The sequence below is a fragment of the Garra rufa genome, chromosome 25 (assembly GCF_049309525.1).
Source record: "Garra rufa chromosome 25, GarRuf1.0, whole genome shotgun sequence".
Lineage (NCBI taxonomy): Eukaryota > Metazoa > Chordata > Actinopteri > Cypriniformes > Cyprinidae > Garra > Garra rufa.
In genome coordinates, this window is record NC_133385.1 from 28,199,935 (window position 1) to 28,223,454 (window position 23,520).

The 23,520-nt window shown below is 36.7% G+C and overlaps 1 protein-coding gene across 1 annotated transcript in view; it reads right to left on the reverse strand.

The window, feature by feature from the left end:
- duox (dual oxidase) overlaps positions 1-23,520 on the reverse strand; it is a 44,182-nt gene that overhangs the window by 13,451 nt on the left and 7,211 nt on the right. The window contains exons 5-25 of the mRNA XM_073831945.1: positions 23,197-23,395; positions 21,071-21,237; positions 20,842-20,902; positions 18,578-18,674; positions 17,265-17,355; positions 12,458-12,560; positions 12,218-12,384; positions 10,972-11,147; positions 10,776-10,894; positions 10,537-10,680; positions 8,440-8,553; positions 8,140-8,342; positions 7,871-8,056; positions 7,578-7,791; positions 5,124-5,217; positions 4,792-4,952; positions 4,613-4,685; positions 4,448-4,525; positions 3,574-3,752; positions 2,637-2,867; positions 2,238-2,337 (exon numbers count right to left, since the gene is read on the reverse strand). Coding sequence (XP_073688046.1) covers positions 2,238-2,337; positions 2,637-2,867; positions 3,574-3,752; positions 4,448-4,525; positions 4,613-4,685; positions 4,792-4,952; positions 5,124-5,217; positions 7,578-7,791; positions 7,871-8,056; positions 8,140-8,342; positions 8,440-8,553; positions 10,537-10,680; positions 10,776-10,894; positions 10,972-11,147; positions 12,218-12,384; positions 12,458-12,560; positions 17,265-17,355; positions 18,578-18,674; positions 20,842-20,902; positions 21,071-21,237; positions 23,197-23,395 — 2,957 coding nt within the window. The remainder of the gene's footprint in view (positions 1-2,237; positions 2,338-2,636; positions 2,868-3,573; positions 3,753-4,447; positions 4,526-4,612; positions 4,686-4,791; positions 4,953-5,123; positions 5,218-7,577; positions 7,792-7,870; positions 8,057-8,139; positions 8,343-8,439; positions 8,554-10,536; positions 10,681-10,775; positions 10,895-10,971; positions 11,148-12,217; positions 12,385-12,457; positions 12,561-17,264; positions 17,356-18,577; positions 18,675-20,841; positions 20,903-21,070; positions 21,238-23,196; positions 23,396-23,520) is intronic.

Below are 23,520 nucleotides of genomic sequence, written 5' to 3' on the forward strand. Positions count from 1 at the left end.
GTTCTGTTGGCTATCTACCTCCGTTGTTTCCCTCTCAGGAACCCGATGCTGCAGTACCGTCTGCCCTAGCCTTTGTCCAGAGATGTCGCCGTGTCTGGAAAAAGGCTAGGAAGGTCTTGGCCCAGGCCTCTAGACGGACCAAAGCGGCGGCCGATCGCCACCGGACTCCAGCGCCCCGCTATGTCTGTGGTCAGAAGGTATGGCTTTCTACCAAGGACCTGCCTCTCAAGGCTGTCTCTCGCAAGTTAGCGCCTAGGTTCATTGGTCCATACCAGATCACTAAGGTCCTTAATCCGGTTGCGGTACGGCTCAAGTTACCTTCCTCTCTTGGTCGGGTGCACCCTGTTTTTCATGTATCCAGGGTTAAACCTGTTTTCAGATCCTCTCTTAATGCCAACATGTCATCCCCTGCCCCCCCACCCCCTCGTCTAGTGGATGGTTCTCCTGTCTATTCTGTTAGGAGACTGCTAGATGTTCGACGTCGTGGCAGGGGTTTCCAGTACCTGGTGGACTGGGAGGGTTACGGTCCGGAGGAGAGGAGTTGGGTTCCGGCTCGGGATATTCTGGATCAGTCGCTGATCAGGGACTTCCTCCGGAGACCAGGTAGACCCCCTCCTTGAGCCGCCTGGTGGCGTCCTTGAAGGGGGGGGTACTGTCACGATCTCGGTGTGGTCTGCCTAGGTTTTGTTGTCTTGTGTTTGTTCTTCTGGTGCTTTTGTTGTCTTGGAGCACATGCTTGTTTGTGTTTGACAGCTCGCCATGTGCTCCGCTGTCATTGTGTTGTCAGCCCCGCCCCTCTTGTTATCCCTGTTAGCTAATTTTCCCCTTCACCTGCACCCTGTTTTGTCCTCATTATCTCCCCTTTATAATCCCCTCGTGTTTTCTGTATGGTGTCAGTCCGTGATTCTAATTTTCTAGCCCTGACTTCTAGCTGTTACTACTAAGCCCGTCTTGTTTTCTATTAGTGTCTTGTCTGTCTAGCGTTCCTTACTTAGTCACTTTTTGTTTCTACCCGCCCGCTTTTTAGGACTCCTTTTGCTCTCTGCCTTGGCTCACGTCTGCCCGGATTTCCCTCTCTTCACGGCAGCCCCGTCAGCTCTCACTCGGCTCGCACGCCGCGATCTTCTGGAATTCATCAACAGCACTACAAAGCAGTCCTGCCTGTGTTCTCTCAGCTCGCACGCCCCGCCTCATCTGGAGCTCAACGCAGATTCTTCACGGAAGCCCCGCCTGCTCTCTTTCTGCTCGCTCTCTGTGCTCCCTCTGGAGTTTATCTGCGGTCGATCGCCGCGGTTAAGCCGACTCTCTTCCCTGCTGGCTTGGCTGGGGCTGGTCTGTTCCCCGTTCGGTCTAGGTTGACCGTTGCTGACTGTTGCGGCTGTTATTAAGCTGAATTTTTACTTTAATTTTTTTGTTTTCTCTTTTTCCCTAATTAATAAAAAGCCTTGCTTTCACCTGCATTTGGATTCAGTCTCGTTCCTGACAGAAGTGGTGTCCTCCTTGGTCTGCGACCGTGGAACCCAGTGGTGTGCAGTGTCCGTTGAACTGTCTGCCTTGAGATGTTGCCACCAGCAGAGCCCAGATTCATCAGGATGGCCTTGGTGGTGATCATTGGATTCTTTTTTACCTCTCTCACTAGCCTCCTAGCCAGCGCAGGTTTTGGCTTCCGACCACGTCCTCTGAGATTTTTCACAGTGCGGAACGTCTTGTATTTTTTAATAATACTTTGCACTGTAGCCACTGGAACTTCAAAACATTTAGATATGATCTTATAGCCTTTTCCTGACTTGTGAGCAGCCACAATGCGCAGCCGCAGGTCCTCAGTGAGCTCCTTTGTCTCAGCCATGACTGTCCACAAACCAACAGCAGAGAGCTTCTGATTTTCACCTGTTGAGTTGATTAAAACAGCTGTTCCCAATGAATCAGGGTAATTAGGATGCTTTAGAACAGCTTGGACTATTTGGAATGGTATAGAACTTTGGGTTTTCCCACAGACTGTGACAGTTTGCAAAGGGTATGAATAATTTTGGACATGCCACTTTTTGTTCTTGAACATCGTCTTATCTTTTGGGAGAAGCCTGTGTCATTTCCGGTCCAAAAAAAAAAAAAAAAAACTGCTGGTTGAATATAAATAATTTTAAGTCAGAATTTGCCAGGGGTATAAATAATTTCAGGCTTGACTGTATATATTGACTAATGTTGTGTATATATCAATTAAGATTAAATTTATGAATTACCCATTGTTGGAGAACACTCTAGGAAACAGGCAGGCAAGAATGCTGAGGTCACTGACACAGAAAACGTAAACGTTGACCACATGACCTATACTGTGAACAACTGGCACAAAAATAAATAAATAAATGAAATAAACATAATTAAGCACATGCATAAGTATAACTGATCACATCACTTTGAGGAAACGTTACAAAACGCACTGAAACTTTGAACCCTGGTAATTAAATGCATTGATTGTGAATCACATATGCCATAAACTGCACAAATATGTCATGGCACGCAAAGTGTTAATAAACATGATGTAAGGTTCTACTGAACTGTATCTGTTGTAAAAAAAAAAAAAAATGTTGACAAGGCACATAAGGAAGTTTTGCACGTAGAGGGAATTTTTCTCTTCTGACCTGAGAGGATGACAGCACTCATAGCCATGTTGCGGTGAAGGTCAATGGCCGCATCGAATGGGATGTAGCTATTGAGAAAAGTCTCTCTGCACAAGGTGATCAGGTTACGGCACACGGTGAGGAGCATGTAGGGAAACAGGAAGGAGATGGCAGCCGCAGAACCGCGAGACACGAGTACACCCACCATGGAGGCCTCTGGGATGCCACTAGCATGTGCCTGTAAACCATAATCTACAAACATTGCTATTGGTTTGCAAACATTAGTGCGGATCTCCAGGGGCAAAAAATAGAAACAGTTCAACATGATCATAATAAATCAAGTCAGGCCTTAAATGTGTTAAATGTGTACAAAACAGTGTTCAGTACGGTGGCCGACAGAGGCCAACGCGCTGCAAACTTAAGAAAACACATGCAAACAGAAAAAACTACAACAAATTAAGAAAACATCTTCATCCGTTTGACAACACAGACGCTGCAAATCCTCGCAACGCAAATACAAATACGGAAACGCGCTGCAGATTCTCACAACACAACCAAACTCAGAAACGCGCTGCGAACACACGAGGGCGCTGCAAACTAACAAACGCGCTGCATATATATCAGGTCCCAGATGAGTTCGTCACTTTTTGATGTCCCCCTGAAACATTTCCGTTGTGGACCGAGCTATATGCAGCGCGTTTGTTAGTTTGCAGCGCCTTCGTGTGTTCGCAGCGCGTTACTGAATTTGGTTGTGTTGTGGGAATTTGCAGCGCGTTTCCGTATTTGTGTTTGCGTTGCGAGGATTTGCAGCGCCTGTGTTGTCAAACTGATGAAGATGTTTTCTTAATTTGTTGTTGTTTTTTCTGTTTGCATGTGTTTTCTTGTTTGCAGTGCGTTGGCCTCTCTCGGCCACCGTAGTTCAGAGATATAAAGACACACAGAATAAAAGCACACTTACAGAAGCATCTTTCCAGTGCTAGTCCAGCTGTGATCCCGTATATAATGACCATGCAAATGATATGTCTTCTGTAGTTTTCTATGAAGCGTTTGAACTGCTGGATGCATTGCTTCACTGGGTTCCTGTTATAGCGCTCTCTCTGTGGACTCACGTACACCTTAGCGTTGGTTTTTACAATTCTAACGGGGGAAATAAAAACGATATTAGCGATATTATATTAGCGATATCTAATTATTAAGACTGATTACAGATTACTAACCATCTATGTCTAATTAATCATTTGTATGCTTGTCTGTCTAGTTTAGGGGTGTCCAAACTCGGCCCCGGAGGGCCACTGTCCTGCAGAGTTTAGCTCCAATATGCCTAGAAGTTTCTAGCATACCGAGTAAGACCTTGATTAGCTGGTTTGGGACAGTGGCCCTCCCTGGTCTCCCTTAGTTATTTATCAGTCTGTCTGCTTATTTAGTACATAAACAATCTGCAATTGCATAGTAACATCCTCCAAAAACCTACAACGTCAACCACAATCAATGTGGTGGCCCTTGCACAGGTCATAATCACTCGTCTTTGTAAGATGTAAAAATCTAGTTATTTCTGCTACTGCATTAGCCTGTTTAATTTTGGCACAGTCAGCTAAAGATTATGACGTTCAAAGCGAAACCTGACCAGTATTACGTCACAGAATGGCATCACTTCCCTCAAATAACTTTGATTGCCACATTTCTCAATAGCTAACAAATGACGGGTTTCACAAAGGCTTAAATCTAACACCCAGCTGAGCTCCTAAAGACCATACACACGTCAGAACATGTTTCATAATGTAACACATGCTCTAAAATGACCAGGGCAGAAATATTATACATTAAAGTCTCACTTCTTGGTCTGTCTGTGACGAAGTTCCTGGTCTTGCTCCCCCTCAGGTATGTTAGTAAGCTCTTCCACTGCTGAAGAACTACAATAGAAATCAAAAATAACTTAGCTGTTTTACTGTCTGCATATTTCAAAGAGTTTTACAGTATATTATGTAATTTTTAATTACCTGTTTTTCTTAATGAATGATACTCTCTCTCGCTGTTGTCTGGTTAGTTTTTTCTTGCCAAGTACTTCCATGCCTGAGAATACATGAACAAATGTTTTAAAGTAAAATTCCTGTGTTGAGTGAACTAAGAAATATATAGTCATGGGGGATTTGATCATAAATAAAATAATATCCTTAACCTTTAATATTGAGCTCAGCTGAATGATCTCTCAGCAGAAAGTGAAAGTCCTCCCAGGAGAAGCAGTCTTTGTTGTGAAGACCAGCTGCCTGAAGCATGGCTGCTATGCCATCATCAGCCTGACTCTTAGATAGAGCACTTCCAGAGATATCAATGAAAGACCTGCATGAGACAAGAGGAAAAACTGACTAAAAGAAAGAAGAAATCCCTTAGGGAATTAAACTGGCTTTTAAAAGTACACCATCTTAATCTCAAAGTTAAGGTTATTATCAAAAAAATCTTTGTACAAAAGACTTTTGATCTCTACAAGGCGCAAAAAACATCAGAACCAACCTGAGTAAGGAAGTGAACTCTTCCTTGGACAAGAAGCCATCTCCTTTAATGTCATGCATTGAAAACAGAAGCTTGGACTTCTCCTCTGGGGTACCTGGATTTGAAAGTCAAGAACAGCAAACATTATAACACTCTTACGAACACAACATAATACTGTAAAACTGTAGCATTATAATAACATAAGGTAACTTTGTAACATTGTAATGTTTCAAAATGGCAGAACTAAATAAAAAATAAAAAAGGTAACTTTGTAGCATTGTAACATTCTAATATCATAACACTGTAAAATTGTAAAACTGTTACATCCTTACGATATAAAATGGTAGGATGGTAAAATCCTAAAACTGTAACATTGTAACCTCATGACACTGTAAAATTGTAACATGCTAACAAGGTAACTTAGTAGCACTTTAACATCTTAACAATGTAACACTGTAACGTCATAACACTGTAAAGTTGTAAAACTGTAACATCCTAACAATGTAATAATGTAACAACATAACACTGTACAATTGTAACATCCTAATAAGGTAAAGTCTCTCTTGTAACCCTTGTTGAAGGAGGGAACAGAGACGTTATGTTGAATGACGTCATGGGGTCTCACTTAGGAGCCCAATCACCTCTGAGCTTAGGAAAAAAAGGCCAATGAGAATTGGCGAGTGGATTTTGCATGCCAAGCCACTCCCCGTACATATGGGTATATAAGATGGCAGTTTGCATTCACTCATTCAGGTTTGTGCTGAGGAGTCGAGATGCAACTGGCATTCAGTGCAGTTCAAGATTGTGGCATGAGGGACGTAACGTCTCCGTTCTCTCCTTCAAGGAACGGGGGTTACAAGAGGAACCAAGACGTTCCCTATCAGTCAGTCACGTTCAAATTACGTCGACTGACGTCATGGGGTCCCTATGAAAAATGTCACAACCTGAACTGCGTTACATAATTGAGGTACAAATGCTGACAGGCAAGTGTGTCAGTACAAATGAAGTTCAATACCTTCCCAATGTCCTGTAAACCAGATAACAGGCCCACCAGGGGTACCAGGGTACTGAAGCAGCTGTTGGTAGGCGGAGCACAATGACAGAATGTGAGGTCATGTGGAGCAAATTAGAAAAAACTGAGGAACAAGGGAAATGTAGGAAAAACGTAGGGAATACTGAGACATTAATGCCAGGTTCGTAGGGATGAAGGAATCCCACTACCGGACGCAGTAACAGACTAGTCTATCTAGTCCAAACTGTCGGGCAACTGAGGACCCAGAATTTACCAAGGGCAAACAACTAGAAAAAAAGGTGCACATGATGTTACCCAACACATGGGAGGACACAGGCTCCACGCAAAGATTGTAAAATCTCACAAAGGTATTAGGTCTCGTCCTGCAGGCAACTCAACATGTGTCTGCAAGAGAGGCGCCATGTGCCAACACCCAAGAGGAGGTAATACTCAGAATGGAGTGAGCCCTCACTCCCAAGGGGCACGGCTCACCTTGGTACTGGCACGCCAAGGTGATGGCATCTACCACCCAACGAGCCAACCTCTGTTTGGAGACAGTATTCCCTTCTGCTGACCTCCAACTCAACCAAAGAGCTGCTCGGAGTGTCTGATGATCTGGGTGCATTCCACGTAAATGTGCAAGGCGCGAACGGGACAAAGCAACGCCAACTCTGGGCCTCTGCTGTTTCACTACCTAAATTTTGAAAGAGAGTGGTGGGAACCTTGGGCACATAACCGGGCCGGGGTCTCAAGGTAACATGTGAGACACCATACTCTAAGCACAATTCGTTGACCGAGAATGCATGCAGGACCCCCATCCTCTTGATGGAAGTGAGCGTGATCAGAAGTGAGGTCTTAAGAGACAGACATTTCAGCTTGACTGAATGAAGTGGCTCAAAAGGATCCCTCCTTAGTCCTGAAAGGACCACGGACAGATCCCAAGAGGGGATGAGGTGCGTTCTGGGAGGATTTAGTCTCCTCGCACCTCTCAGCAATCTGGCGATCAGGTGATGCCTTCCCAGGGAAAGCAGCGATGTACACCTTGAAAGTGAAGGGGGACAGCCTCCACTCCAACTTTTCTTGCAGGAAGAAAAGCACCACTCCAACCGAGCATCTCTGAGGGTTATTTTGCCAAAAGAGGAGCACCAATCAACGAATAGACAACACTTCAGAGCGCAGGCCTGCCTCATAGAGGGGATCCTATCCTGAGTGATAGTATCTACCATGGCCTGGGGAAGGCCAGAGAGGTCAGCTACATCCCGTCCAGAAGCCAGACGCGCAGGTTCCAAAGATAGGTCGCGGGTGCCAGATCCTCAACCTCCCTGATCTTGCAACATTATAACGCCATACGATTGTAAAACTATAACATTCTATTTTGTAAGATGACAACATTGTAACCCTTTGTAGCATTGTAAAATGGTAATATTGTAACAATGCAATACAAAAGATCTGAACAACCTCACCTGTCATGAAAATGACAATAACATCCAGGAACTCCTGAAACGAAAGGTATCCATTGCCATCCTTGTCAGCCAGTGTAAACATGGACTCTACAAAGAGCGAGTCAGGCTTCAGACCGAACACACTGGCAAATTCAACTCGTGTGAGCTCACACTGTAAAGCTTCTCTGGTCCTGTTGCTCAAGTCTCCTGCATCACTTTTATCAATGCCCAAAACCTGGAATCAAAAAAACATGATTTTGTGATGATTTGTCAATGGAATGACCTTGTAGACATGTGAAGAGAGAAACACATACCTTTGAAAAAGCATGCTTGAAGAACGTCTCCACAATCTTTTCCCTCTGTGGTCTGGTTACTGCATCTCTGAGAATCTCTTTCTCACTCATTTCCATCACAGTTAGACTCTGAATTCTGCCCTCCAGCTCAGAGCGCAGGTAACTCAGGAACTTTGACCTTTGACCAGCGTCCTCAAAGAACAAAACCTTTTGGACAGAAATCCAACAACTTAATGTCTGACTGAAAATTAGCTGAATGATGACAAGAGCATGAACTACCAAATACCTACCACATCATACTCTTTGGGGATCTTCAAGAGTAGAGCACGATGCTGATAGTCAGTGGATATAAACACATTCAGGTGGCTTTGATTGCCCAAGCTGTGAGAACTGAGAAGACAGCCGTTCTGATCAAAAGTCTGCAATCCTTTCTTCTCGGTGAAAGCAAGTGAGACTTGTCGGGGTGCTTTATTGTGCCCTAACCACTCTTTGGCTGAACAAAAAAGTCAAATGCAATAACAGAAGTTGATGAATTCATCTTCATTGGTATTTCGGATCAATGTAAAGACACTGAAAGAGATGTTACTGACCAATAGTTTCATGTTCAGGTTTCTTGTCTGTGGTGGAACCTCTGAGCTTCTTTTGGAATCGTTTGTATCTGGCTGTCCGGACACGAGCAACTACACAAGCTACTATGTAGCTTACTGTCGAGAGATCAACATTTCAATCTTTTTTAAACAAAACACTGAAAATAATAGAAATACATAATTATTGATATATAAAAATGCAATTATTTATATTAAATGCTATATTTATATAAAATACTATTATTTAAAATGAATTTCAGTTGAATTATTTTAAATGGAAAACTGTTTACACAAGGTTTAAGCTAGCTAGCTAAATAAATAAAAAACAAAATATACAAATATTGTTATATAAAATACTATTATTTGTATAAAATACTGTATATAAAATAATACTATTATCTAATACATAATACTATTATGTAACATTTTAATTGTTGTAATTATTTTATATGGAAAACAATTCACACAAAGTTCCATTTAATAAAAGATTATATAATAATAATAATCATTATTTTAATCTAATAAATAATACTATTATTAAGATTATATAATTATTATTATTATTGAAGTAAAATATATAATTATGATTATATAAAATACTATTATTGGTGTTTCACATTTTTCTTTTGATGTAATTATTAATGAAATATACATACATACAAAATGTTGTTATACTGTATATATACTTTGAAAAAAAGATTAACATTTCATTCTTTTTTAAACAAAATATAAAATATTGTTAATTTTAGATACATAAAATATTGTTATATTAAATTATTATTATTTGTACAAAATACTATATATAAAATACTATTACTTAAAATTCTAATAAATAATACTTTTTATTACTATCATCTATTTATTTTATTTATTTTAATTAGTTTAAATGGAAAACAATTCACACAAAATTAATTATTATTATTATTAATATTTTAATAAAATATCTAATAATTATCATTATAATATAAAATACATTACTTGTTTTTCACATTTTCAATCAATCAATCAAACTACTAATCAATTAATAAATAAATAAGTAAAAAAAATATTATTAATTTTAATAAAAATCTAATTATCATTATTCTAATCTAAAATACCATTACTTGTTTTTCACAATTTCAATCAATCAATTAATCAATCAAATAATGAATCAATTAATAAATAAATAAATAAGTAAAAAGTTTTATTTACTTCAAAACAAGAATAAAATTCCAGCATTTTTAAACAAAATATAAAAAATAAAAATAAATATTGTTATATAAAATACTATTATTTATATAAAACACTACAAATAAAATCCTATTATTTAAAATTCTAACAAATAAATAAATACATATAAAATACTATTACTTAAAATTCTAATAAATAATATTTTTTATTACTATCATCTATTTATTTTAATTAGTTTAAATGAAAAACAATTCACACAAAGTTAATTATTATATTATTATTTTAATAAAATATCCAATTATTATTATTATTACAATCTAAAATACCATTACTTGTTTTTCACATTTTCAAATCAATCAATCAATCAATCAATCAATCAATCAATCAATCAATATATAAATATATAAATAAGTAAAACGTTTTTTTTCTTTAAAACAAGAATAACATTCCAGCCTTTTTAAAACAAAATATAAAAAATAAATATTTTTACATAAAATACTAAATATAAAATACTATTATTTTAAATTCTAATAAAGCTATTTCTAATAGATAATACTATCATTTAACATTTTACTAATTTTAATTATTTAAAATTCTAATATATAAAACAATTTTTAATACTATTATTTAATAAAAAATATTATTATTTAACATTTTAATTATTTAAAATGCAAAACAATTTACACAAAGTTCCATTCCAGTATGTTTTAAAATAAAAGATTACATTATTATTATTATTTAATAAAATATATAATTATTATTATGATTATATAAAAAAATAAACAAACAAACAAACAAACTTTTATCATTCCAGATCAAATACATTTGTCTCAATTTAATCATAATTTAATTTTTTTATATAATTTATATAATATAATAAATTATTTAGAATTTATTTAACACAAACACAAAATGATGAATGATACTGACCAACAGGAAACAGGAAGAGCACCAGTACCGTTATGCCAAAACCAGCTTTGCTGCTGTTGTCAAAGTAACTCATAGAGTAGGCCTTTGGGCAGGGGTGAAGATCTGTGAAGGCTGTGATTGGATGAGGCTGGGGGCAGGGATCACCTGTGCAAAAAGCCCAGTATAAACATCACAGTTTTATAATCAGATTTTTTTTGTGTGAGTGTGGAATATGCTGATGCACATGGATTGCTTATTACCATTCATCCAGAAAAACACATTCTTTTGAATGTCGCCCTCCTCTGCGCTGGTCACATCCAGAAGGACATCATGAAAGGTGGTGTTACGTATGGCTTGGATTTCCTCTTCAGTGAACAACCTGTGATGAACAATATCTCTAATGTTATCATCTCACCAAACTGATATTTTAGTAATCATCAAAGGAAAATGTCTCACCCATTTTGTTTGTTCTCGAACCAGAAGCGATCGGCGTTTCTTATGCGTTCAAACTGGTCCATGATGATGGTGGAAAACACCGGACCTGGTCCTTCCTGTGTTTCCAGTAGGCCGCCCACAAACAGCTCAAGTCTGGAGATATCATTCTCATATAACTCTGCGAGCTTCCTTAACAACTGAAAAGAGATTCAAAGAACAACTACATAAAAAGTTTGTTAGCAAACTTTAAGTTGGCTTGAGAAAGCCTAGCCAGTAAGTTTTAAGTAGTTTTAAAAGCTTTTAGTTTAAAGAAAGTTTAAAGGTTTTCAGTTTGAAATAGTTTTAGTTTGATTGGTAAAGTTTGAAGATAGATAGGCTAGATAGATATAAATAGTTTGAAAATAGATAGATTTATAGATATAAATAGTTAGAAGATATAAATAGTTTGAATGTGAATAGATTCTAAGGTGTTGCTATGCGGTTGCTAAGGTACCCAGGGTGGTTGCTAAGGTGTTACTATGCGGTTGCTAGGGTACCCGGGGTAGTTGCTAGGGTGTTGCTATGCGGTTGCTAGGGTACCCAGGGTGGTTGCTAAGGTGTTGCTATGTGGTTACTAGGGTACCCAGGGTGGTTACTAGCATGTTTCTAGCATGTTGCTAGCATGATGAGCTAGTTGCTAGCATGATTTTAGCATGACTAGCAAGTCGCTAGCATGATTTTAGCATGACTAGCAAGTCGCTAGCATGATTTTAGCATGACTAGCAAGTCGCTAGCATGATTTTAGCATTACATTTAGGATTTCAGTAAGTTGGCTTTCCCAAGCCAACTTAATAAGTGGTTAAAGGGATAGTACACTCAAAAAATGAAAATTTGATGTGTATCTGCTTACCCCCAGGGCATCCAAGATGTAGGTGACTTTGTTTCTTCAGCAGAACACAAACGAAGATTTTTAACTCAAAGCGGTGCAGTCCGTCAGCCATATAATGTGAGTGGATGGGCACCAGACCTTCAGGGTGTAATTTGGATTTGTCTGTGCATGGTTTGTTTTACTTTGAAAGGTCTGGTGCCCATCCACTATCATTATATGGTTGACAGACTGCAGAGGTTAAAAAATCTTCATTTGTGTTCTGCTGAAGAAACAAAGTCACCTACATCTTGGATGCTCTGGGGGTAAGCAGATACACATCAAATTTTCAATTTTGGGTGAACTATCCCTTTAAAGTGCATTCTGTGTATTTGTTATTGAGAGATTCTGGAGCAATAATACCTGTGTGTTATTTAGTTTAGGGTTGATCTCGTCCCAGCTGTTGACCGGAGGCATGTTGAGTGACTCTCTGATTTGGTTATAACTGGGAAGACCAAAATCACGCCCCCTCTGGATGGTCAAAGCTACTGCATCAGAGCGTGAGAACCGCAAGGGGCCATACATGTAGTCTAACCAATAGAGAAGATGGGTTAAACAGTAGATCTTACTAATGTCATTAAATTTATTGAATGAAAAAACAACCTCTCAGGTCTTCGACAATGATGTTGTCCTCTCGCTCAGCAATCTGAGAAGCCATGCCCATTATTAGCTCATCTACATCCTTACTGGACTTCAGGTTTGGATTCTGAAACATATATAACTTTATGATATAGCTATGCAATTTGTCTTTTTTTTTTTTTTTTTCAAACATTTCTACATTTTACAGAACTGGTGCAAACTGCTGTCCCACAACCAAAAAACACATAAGAATTCAAATCTTAGATGTTTATTAAGAACCTTTTATTATCCATTGAAACCTACAATAATATATCAGTAAATAAACGTATTCTGTTGTTGTTTTATAAAAAATATCTTTGATTTTGTAAAAATTGAAAAAAATATATATTTAATATCTTTTTAAAATATGAAACTTCCTGTGATAAATGTGTCCCTCATTTTCATGTCACTACCGAAACAGTTGTATGTTTTAATCCATTGTCTTGAACTTTATAGAATTTCACTACCGAACAACACCATTTTTCTGTAATTAAACACTTTTTTGGGGAGTTTTCCCATTACATTTCATTTTTATATGTGTACAACTGTTCAGAACTGTGCTAGCTAACCATGCGCTGATTAGCATCTTTGAGCTAGCTTCAAAAGTATCTAAAATTGTCACTACCGAAAACATCACGACCAAAATATTTGGAGGTGTTTGGTTGATTTTAGGTGTTATCTAATAAAATTAGTTTTTATATGTGTACAACTGTTCAGAACTGTGTTAGCTAACCATGCGCTGATTAGCATCTTTGAGCTAGCTTCAAAAGTATCTAAAATTGTCACTACCGAAAACGTCACGACCAAAATATTTGGAGGTGTTTGGTTGTTTTTTAGGTGTTATCTAATAAAATTAGTTTTTATATGTGTACAACTGTTCAGAACTGTGCTAGCTAACCATGCGCTGATTAGCATCTTTGAGCTAGCTTCAAAAGTATCTAAAATTGTCACTACCGAAAACGTCACGACCAAAATATTTGGAGGTGTTTGGTTGTTTTTTAGGTGTTATCTAATAAAATTAGTTTTTATATGTGTACAACTGTTCAGAACTGTGCTAGCTAACCATGCGCTGATTAGCATCTTTGAGCTAGCTTCAAAAGTATCTAAAATTGTCACTACCGAAAACGTCACGACCAAAATATTTGGAGGTGTTTGGTTGTTTTTTAGGTGTTATCTAATAAAATTAGTTTTTATATGTGTACAACTGTTCAGAACTGTGCTAGCTAACCATGCGCTGATTAGCATCTTTAAACTGGGCCCAAAAGCATCTAAAATTGCCACTACCAAAACAGTTACGACAGAAACATAATTGTCATAATTGTTTCGGTAGTGACAAAAAGGAAACACAATCCTTTATTTGGGTGAAATAAACTAAATTGTAGTACAGTTATACAATTTTTTTTTTTGTATTTTAGTATGTTTTAGTAGTGTTTCAGTATGAATTAAAATTAAAATTAGTGAGTTAAAGTGCCCCTATTATGCCTTTTCAAATATGATATTTCATGTAGTGTGTCATGTAGCTGTATGTGAACATAAACTATCTGCAAAGTTGTGACGCCGACAGTGCACTATAAATGAAGTTTTTGTCTAACAAAAAAAAGAGTCGGCTCACATTCGCCTAAACGAGTCGTCAGCAATTCGAATCTTTTTTCTGTAACGGCCACACGTCACGAGCTACACATTTGCGTAATGTCCGCCCACGTTCAATTTCGCAAACAACTTGCCCGCCCACAAACAGTAGGCCTACCATTTTCACGTGGATTAACGTTACATCATGTCAAGAAGACGCCCTGCGCTGTGAGAGTGAATTTGTTTTATATGCCCTTCCGAAAGATGAAACTACCAAGAATGAGTGGTTAACATTAATTTTTTCAACACCTCAGCAGTCCAATGCCAATCTTGTGTTGTGTTCGCGTCATTTTACTGATGACTGTTTTTCCAATCTTGGGGAGTAACGTTACAACGCGAGATTCACCAAACGCTTGGTTTTAAAAAATGGATCAGTGCCCAGTTTATTTGGACCGGCTTGCTCCTCTGAACTTCTACCTGTAAGTATGATTAATAATTGTATTTTCTAGCGATCGTTCACAATACGTCTTTGTGTACGTTATGGTGTGTAACAACCCCGCACATGTCTTGGTAAGCGGCTAACTTGCGTTTCTGTAGTTCTGTTGTTCAGCTGTGAGTGCAATGTAGTCTAAAAATTGTGATTTATGCAGCTTGACTGTCTGTCTGCCTTATTAGTTTAAGTAATGATAATGATAAACGATGGCTTAACGCAGTGTTATGGGTTGTACGTTACAGTGTTGAAGTTCACAACGTAGAGGTGTGCCCGGTTCGCTTACAAAAGCAAATTGCAAGCACTTTCTACAGTTATAATATGACACCCACTGAGAAACGTCCTGCTCCAGTCATGCTTGCAAAACAGTTTCTTGTCGATGTGCCACTTCAACCGTTTCATCGTCAGACTCCGGCTCGAATTGATAGGGTAAAATCGAGGCTATCTTTTCTATGCATTAACAGGTCTCCACAGCTGTCATTCAGTTATGCCAATGGGCGTTTCGTTTTGCGCTGCTGAAGCGGTAGACCAATCCAAAAGGACTGCACCATCTGACCAATCACAGCGGTGAGGGCTCACTGAAAGGAGGGGTTTAGAGAGACTGATTCTTCGAACTGCTTCACACGAGTCGTTTACGAATCATTTAGAAACGGGGTAAAATTAAATCTAATTTTTGAGAAAACTAAAGTGTTTTTTGAACTTGCATACATGTAAACCTGTTTTAAGAGACTGTTACAACAATATTAACTACCTTTAACATGGCATAATAGGGGCACTTTAAAATTCTGTAATGTGATGTGGTCGCTACCATAAACATTGTAACTACTGAAAATGTGCAGTCAGTCACTACCAAAACATGAGATGTTTTGTCATAAATAAGGTATACTGAATTATCAACCAAGATGTTGTGATAGTGTTTGGTTCAATGTTTATTTAAACTGATGAATCCTTAAGTTTGAAATCATTATGATCAACTTTATCATTTACAAAGAAAAAATCTAGTCAAAAAATCTCATAAAACACAATTGAAATATTGTTAAAATTGCTATTATTATTGATTTACCTCATATTTACCTCTTATTAACAGTTATTGATAGCTAAAATAGCAAAAATATATATATTTTAAAGGAAGATAAGCAAAATCTAATTAGGTCAATATAACCCTTCTAATTGAATTATTACTGTGTTTCGGTAGCGACAAATTTGGGGAGAGGACAAATATTCCAAAACTTTCTAAAAAATACAATCATCAATGACATAATTGTCAGGCGTTTACAGTATTTGCAAAACATATGGTAGCATATACAGAATGTTAATTATGTAAATCGATACACAATTAATATAGACATATAGCCCTAACCAGTTATTATATTATAGGCTATATTATTATTATTTTAATAACTGGTTAGGGCTGTGTTTTGTAAACGCCTGACAATTATGCCAATAAAGTTTTGACTTTATGATTGTATTTATGCCCATGTGTGATGATAAATGAGCGTTTTTTCATTTACAAATTATACATGAATGATTCATTCCTCTTTTTTTTTTGAGGAAAACATTTTAGGTTTTTTCTCCATATAGTGGATTTCTATGGTCGCCCGGGTTTGAACTTACAAAATGAAATTTAAATGCGGTTTCAAACTATTCCAATGGGTCTTATTTAGTGAAACAATCTTTTTTTTTTATTTATTACAATTTATGTGCTTTTTAACCTCAAATGCTCATCTTGTCTAGCTCTGCCTGAACTCATTTTTTTTCCCCCGGTTCATGACAGTTAGGGTATGTCGAAAAACTCCCATCTCATTTTCTCCCTCAATTCAAAATCGCCCTACATCGCTGTTTGAACTTTTTTTTGTTAAATGTGTTTGAACTTTTTTGCATGTTCACTTTGCAAACACTGGGTCGGTACTTCTGCAGCAATGTAGGAGGATTTTTTTTAATTGATTTTTGAAGTTAAGGGAGAAAATGAGATGGGAGTTCAGGCAGAGCAAGAAAGATGAGCATTTGAGGTTAAAAAGTATATTAAAAAGTATATTTTTTATTAAAAACAAAAAAGATCCTTCTTCCTCGGCTGTGATCGTTTACAACTGCATTTGGGATCATTTGAAGCCGCTTTTAAACTGCATTTTGAACTCGGGACACCATAGAAGTCCACTATATGGAGAAAAATCCTGAAATGTTTTCCTCACAAAACATAATTTCTTTACAACTGAAGAAAGAAAGACACATCTTGGATGACATTGGGTGAGTACATTATCTGTAAATTTGTTCTGGAAGTGAACTAACCTTTAAGTAAAGAGAAAAAAAAGAATGTAAACAAATATAAAAATATAACCAATAATAATAGGCTAATAATAATAATAATCATCATAGTACAAAACAAGAAAAATATGTTGTTCCCTCAACATAATAAGTCATGACGACATGACGTTCCCACAAACTAATATCTCGTGGCCACAACAAAATTAAATGAACCCAACATGTCCCCTCCCGGTCACCATACTTTAGATATTATACTATCTGCATACATACAAAATTTGTGGAAAATAATTAAAAAAAAAAAAAATTCAAGATGTTTCAAACTCTGACTTTGCACCACTGTAGAATGGCCCATATATAAAATAATGAAATCCTTTAAAACAAAAACATAAAAATCTTCGTAAAGCCACCATGTTTGAAATTGTAATAATATGGTTGCATAATCCAAACCAAACCCCGCTGATCATGACTCACATTTCGGTTCCAGAAGGTGTTGCATAAACGCAGGCCAGGAGATTTACTTCCATCGTTGTTCACAGCATTTCTGTAGTGACACGTCCTGTTTCTGAATCCCCAAAATTACATTTCAACAAAATATTAGATACAACTGAGGATTTTATATGTACATCACCATTTGATCAATCAATCAATCAATCAATCAATCAATCAATCAATCAATCAATCAATCAATCAATCAATCAATCAATCAATCAATCAATCAATCAATCAATCAATCAATCAATCATTCATTCAATCAATCAATCAATCAATCAATCCCGGCAAAATGTATCACAGGCTACGTTTACATTAATCCGGATACATTTGAAAACGGAGTTTTAATTTTAAAACTCTCTCCGTCCACACTAGCGTTTCCAAGCGTTTTCCAAAAGTTTCTCATCCACACTGAAACGTAGGAAAACATCAAATTCGCCTTACTGCGCATGCGTAAAGCCTCCAAAATTATACAGACGTAATAAGTTTTCACGCAATTCTTCTAGCGGGATAATTTACGGAAATATCTCATTATCCACTGACGCGTCTATATCACGCTCATTCATATTTTATCTGAAAAGCAGTTGTCGTCATGTTTTGCAGGACAGCAACTGTGAGTAAATTTTCCGTCATCATTTTAGGACTGTAATTTGAAGAGTGTGTACAAGGTAAATCTCTTTAGCAGCAGTGTGTGAATAGCACAGGCACAATTACTGGTGTAAACATAGATATCTATTGGTACAATATGCGTCACATGACTATAAATATGCGTCATCATTTTCAAAAGCCTCCGTTTTCACAGTCCACACTACAACGTGAAAACGGCGTTTTCTAATTTATCCACTTTGGCCGGAGTTTTTAGAAATAATCGTTTTCTGTGATAAAAATGGGGTTTTCGTGTAAATGAGAGGCCAAACCGCAGGGAAATATCTGCGTTTTCCCTTCGTGTAAACGGGGCCACAGTTTCCACAAAAATATGTGACGTGACACTGAAGAGTGATGATGCTGAAAATTCAGCTTTGCATCACAGAAATAAATTACATTTTAAAACATATTCAAATAGAAATCAGCTGTTTTAAATTGTAATAATATTTCACAATTTTACAGTTTTTACTGTATTTTAATCAACTAAATACAGCCTTGGTGAGCATAAGAGACCAAATCTCCCCCAATCTTTTGAACAGTAGTGTAAGTCTGTCTAACACCGGAGTATTTTAATAGAATGGAATTAATGTTACTATGTCAACATTTTTAACATTTTTAGACTTTCAACTAATCAGTTTTACAAAACGTACCTTTTATATACACCAGGTGGTGTAAGAGTCAGTCCAAACCTCACGGCAGCGGCTTCAAACTCAGCAGAGATCCCTGGATCAACATATTTCTGATAACCTGCAGAAAGACAGAATGAAAGTGTAATTCAGCTTGTATTATATATCCAATTCTTAGCTCATTATTTGACTAATCACTGCTAACAGCACTGCTCTCAGCATTAATGACATACTTGACATCTGTTCACCTTTAATGACGTAGATGCAGATGACATGCTGTCAAATGCAAAGCCAGCTACACATTACGCAAGCCATGAGAGAGATTTTAACAGACCACAGGTTAGTCTCGTGTAGCCAATCTTTTGACTTGCGGCAAAAAAGTCTGCTTACGTCTGCCCACAATCACCACTTAAACAAGAAGAGACCATCTGACCTGCTGTAGTTCATTCTGATCAATACACCACAATAACAGACTAATCATTTAATATTAAATAACTGTAAAGTGGGATATTCTCTTCAGCCTGAAGATATTTCAACCAAAAAAGATTTACTCACATCCAAGCCATCCTAGGTGTATATGACAATATTCGTTTAGATGAATAATTGAAATTATAATAAAAAATGTTCTGGCTCTTCCAAGCTTTATAATGGCAGTGAATGGCTGTTGAGATTTTTAAGTCCAATAAAGTGCATCCATCATCATAAAAGGTACTCCACATGGCTCCAGAGGTTAATAAAGGCCTTCTGAAGCAAATAGGGATGTAATGGTATTTTTAATATCGTGGTATCGTGATAGCAAACTGTCTCGATATTATCGTGGTCACATGACGATATGAAACGATAGGTCTTCCAGGCAAAAAGTGTAGTTTTTAAAATATATTTAAACTTCTTATTCTAACATAAAATGTCTTTAAAGTTGCATATAGAAATATTGTATTGTTACCAGTGTTGGGGGGACTTTTTTTTTTTACAAAAATGCATCAAATCACTTCAGAAGGCTTTTATTAACCCCCTGGAGTCATGTGGGGTACTTTTTTTTATGATGGATGGTCTTTATTGGACTTCAAAACCTGAACAGCCATTCACTGCCATTATAAAGCTTGGAAGAGCCAGGACATTTGTTAATATAACTCTGATTGTATTAATCTGAAACAAGAAAGACATACACTTTGAGGGTGAGTAAATCATGGGGTAATTTTAATTTTTGGGTGAACTATTTCTTCAAATATTAGAAAAATTAATACCATCGTGGCATCATCAACAGGCAGATATCTTCTATGTATTTACATTTGAACAAAAAGTGGCATGTCCAAAATTATTCATACCCTTTGCAAACTGTCACAGTCTATGGGAAAATCCAAAGTTCTATACCATTCCAAATAGTCCAAGCTGTTCTAAAGTATCCTAATTACCCTGAGTCATTGGGAACAGCTGTTTTAATCAAGCCCTAAGAACGCCATCCCCACTGTCAAACATGGTGGTGGGAACCTAATGTTTTGGGGGTGTTTTTCAGTCGGTGGACCAGGGAACCTAATCACAGTAAACGGCACCATGAAAAAGGAGCAATACATCAAAATTCTCAACAACAACATCAGGCAGTCTGCAGAGAAACTTGGCTTTGGGCACCAGTGGACATTTTAGCAAAACAACAACCCAAAACACACAGCAAAGGTGGTGAATAAATGGTTAGCAGACAAAACATTAACGTTTTGCAGTGGCCCAGCCAGAGTCCTGACTTAAATCCAATTGAGCTAAAGATCAGGGTGATGGCAAGGAGACCCTCCAACCTGAAAGAGTTGGAGCTCATCGCTAAAGATGATTTGGCAAAAATACCAGTGGAGACATGCAAAAAGCTGGTCAGCAATTATAGGAAGCATTTGATTGCTGTAATAGCCAATAAAGAATTTTCTATTGATTAATGAGAAGGATATGAATACTTTTGGACAGGCCACTTTTTGTTCAAATGTAAATAAAAGATGAGTAATATTTTTTTCCACAATGATGCCTCTTGTACGTCGTCTTATTATCTTTTGGGAGAAGCCTATGTCATTTGCGGTCAAAAAAAAAAAACTTGCTGGTTAAATAAAAGTAACTTTAAGTCAGAATTTGGCAGGGGTATGAATAATTTTGGGCTTGACTGTAAGTGGAAGTGAATGGGACTCAAATTGTAGTGTCACCTCAGACGGTCAGTGAACGGACTGTGGTCAGTGGGTGTGCCGTCTGAGACTAAGACAAACCACAGATTACTGGACTATATGCACATTCAAACAAACACACAGAAATCTTACCTGGATAGGAAGTCACTTGTGTTCCCAGATAGGCTGGCAGCCACTCATAGAACGCTATATTCTGAGAAAAGATAAATCATCAAATCAGAAATAGGACTGATATCTATGATCTCTATATTCATACACCAGTGTTCAGAGGAAATATTAAGTGAAGGATAGTGCGCTACGCCCCTCCAAATTGGCACCTGTTACGTGAAGTGAGTCAGTAATAGAGGACTATCTGCTTTACCTGAAATGTGGCAACAACCCTCTTTCTGGCGTTTTGGAAAAGCTCTTCGTCTGACCAAGAGGGGTGTTCCTCATGCAGTTTGGAGGCCAGGTAATTGTGGTAACGAAACCAAATAATTCCCTCAGTGACTGTAAAGATGTTCTCATTGGCCCAGGCATTCCCAAACTCTGAGAACACACAAATCCAGCAGCTGAAAACCACAACTTGCAACATTTCCATAAGCACTTTGCAATGCATGCAATTTTGTTTATATAAGTACTAAACCCAATATTGTGAAAATGCACTCTGCCCTGTGTCATGTCCTCTTGTACTTGATTGCTTAATGTTTTTTCTTGCATTTACAAGAAGTAAATGTACATATATTTAGTTACTCTTTTTATTGTCACACACAAGTTAAACAAAAGTTGTGGTTTATTCAGTATTTTACTTCCATGCCTCATATTGGTGTTATGTAATTTATTTTTACAGCAATATACCAACTGCACATTGTTAGGGGTTCTAGCAGAAACATGCAAAGGGATTGAACCTGGTGACAGACTAGATTAAGAGCACAAAAAGACTTAAAATGCTATCTGAATGTCTTATGACCATTTAGCATGGTAACCAGAGTGATGGCTAAAATATAATAATTACTATAGTCACAGTTGCAACAACAACACTCTGGTATTTATTTAATTATGCAATCATTTAAACATTAATTTATTAATAGTTATTATAATTTTAATGATAATTTTGAGATTTTTTTAATTAAAATATTTTGTAATTTATTTATTTATTTATTATTATTACTTATTTTTTCTAAAAAATAACGTTTTGTTGACCTTCTCTTTTGATTCCTCAAGACAAATTTCTCCTAAATGATAAACTAACTTACAATAAATGTATTTGTTTAGCCATTTGTGTATTGTGTATTTATCTATTCATCCATAAATAAATAAATATTATTTTAAACAAATCTATTAATCTATTAATTATTTATAAAAAATCTATTTGTTTATTTACACTAGGACTGCAAAACGATTAGTTGTGACTAAACGATTCAAAATAAAAGTTTATGTTTACATACTATTTGTGTGTAAAAGGTGTTTCTTATGTTTCTTATTCTTATCATCTTTAATAATGTGAAATATTATTTCAATTTAAAATAACTGTGAATATGTTTTAAAATGTAATTTATTCCTGTGATATAAAAATGAATTTTCAGCATCATTACTCCAGTCTTCAGTGTCACATGATCCTTCAGAAATCATTTTTATATGCTGATTTATTATCAATTTTGAAAACAGTTATCAGTGTTGAAAACAGTTGTGCTGCTCAATATTTCTGTGAAAACCCCCCAGGATTCTTTAACAAATAAAAATGTGAAAAGAACAGTGTTTATTTAAAATAAAAATCAGTACATTTTTATTCTTTCTTTTTTTGAAAGAAATTAATACTTTTATTCAGTAAGGATGTGTTAAATTGATAAAAAGTGATAGCAGTGACTTATATTGTTAGAAAAGTTATTTTTGCTCTTTTTAACCCCCTTTATTCACCAAAAATCCTAAAAAAAAGAATCACAGGTTTCAAAAAAAAAAAAAAAAAATCAATCAGCACAACTGTTTACAACATTGATAATAACAGTAATACATCAGCATATTAGAATGATTTCTGAAGGATCATGTGACACTGAAAACTGTAATGACTGACAAAAATTCAGTTTGCATCACAGGAATAATTTATATTTTAAAATATATTATATAGAACACCATTATTTTAAACTGTAATAATATCCCACAATATTACATTTTCTGTATTTTTAGGAAACATTTTTAAGAGCATATAAGAATTCTTTAAAAAACATTAAAAATCTTACTGATCCCAAACTTTTGGAGCGGCAGAATATATACATAATAAATATATACAGTACACGCACATATAGTATGTAAAATAAACTTTTATTTTGAATCGATTATTCAAAATCAATTATAAAGCTTGGAAGAGGCAGGACATTTTTAATATAACTCTGATTGTACTCATCTGAAAGAAGAACGTCATATACACCTATGGCTTGAGGGTGAGTAAATCATGGGGTAATTTTCATTTTTGGTTGAACTATCCCTTAAAGTAGCTGTTTCATATCTTACCATAGAGCTCTTGTGAGTCGGGACCGGTGCTGGGGTCCGGTGCACTCCACATGAGGTAACCGCTGTTGCTTTGCCGGGGCATGTCCTGTGAGGAGCCTGATGCCAGCATCCCTTTGGAAAACGTTCTCAGGGCATCACACCATGAGCTGGACGACCCATAGATGGAGCTGCCATCTATCCATGCTGTCACATGATTCATCTGTAATATAATCATGTGTTAATCAAAAACTCAGCAGGTCCATTCTAAATTAATTTCAGTCTATTGTGTCTACATACATATACATGCTTGTATAGCAGTATAGATTTAGTGTCACCATCTGAGCC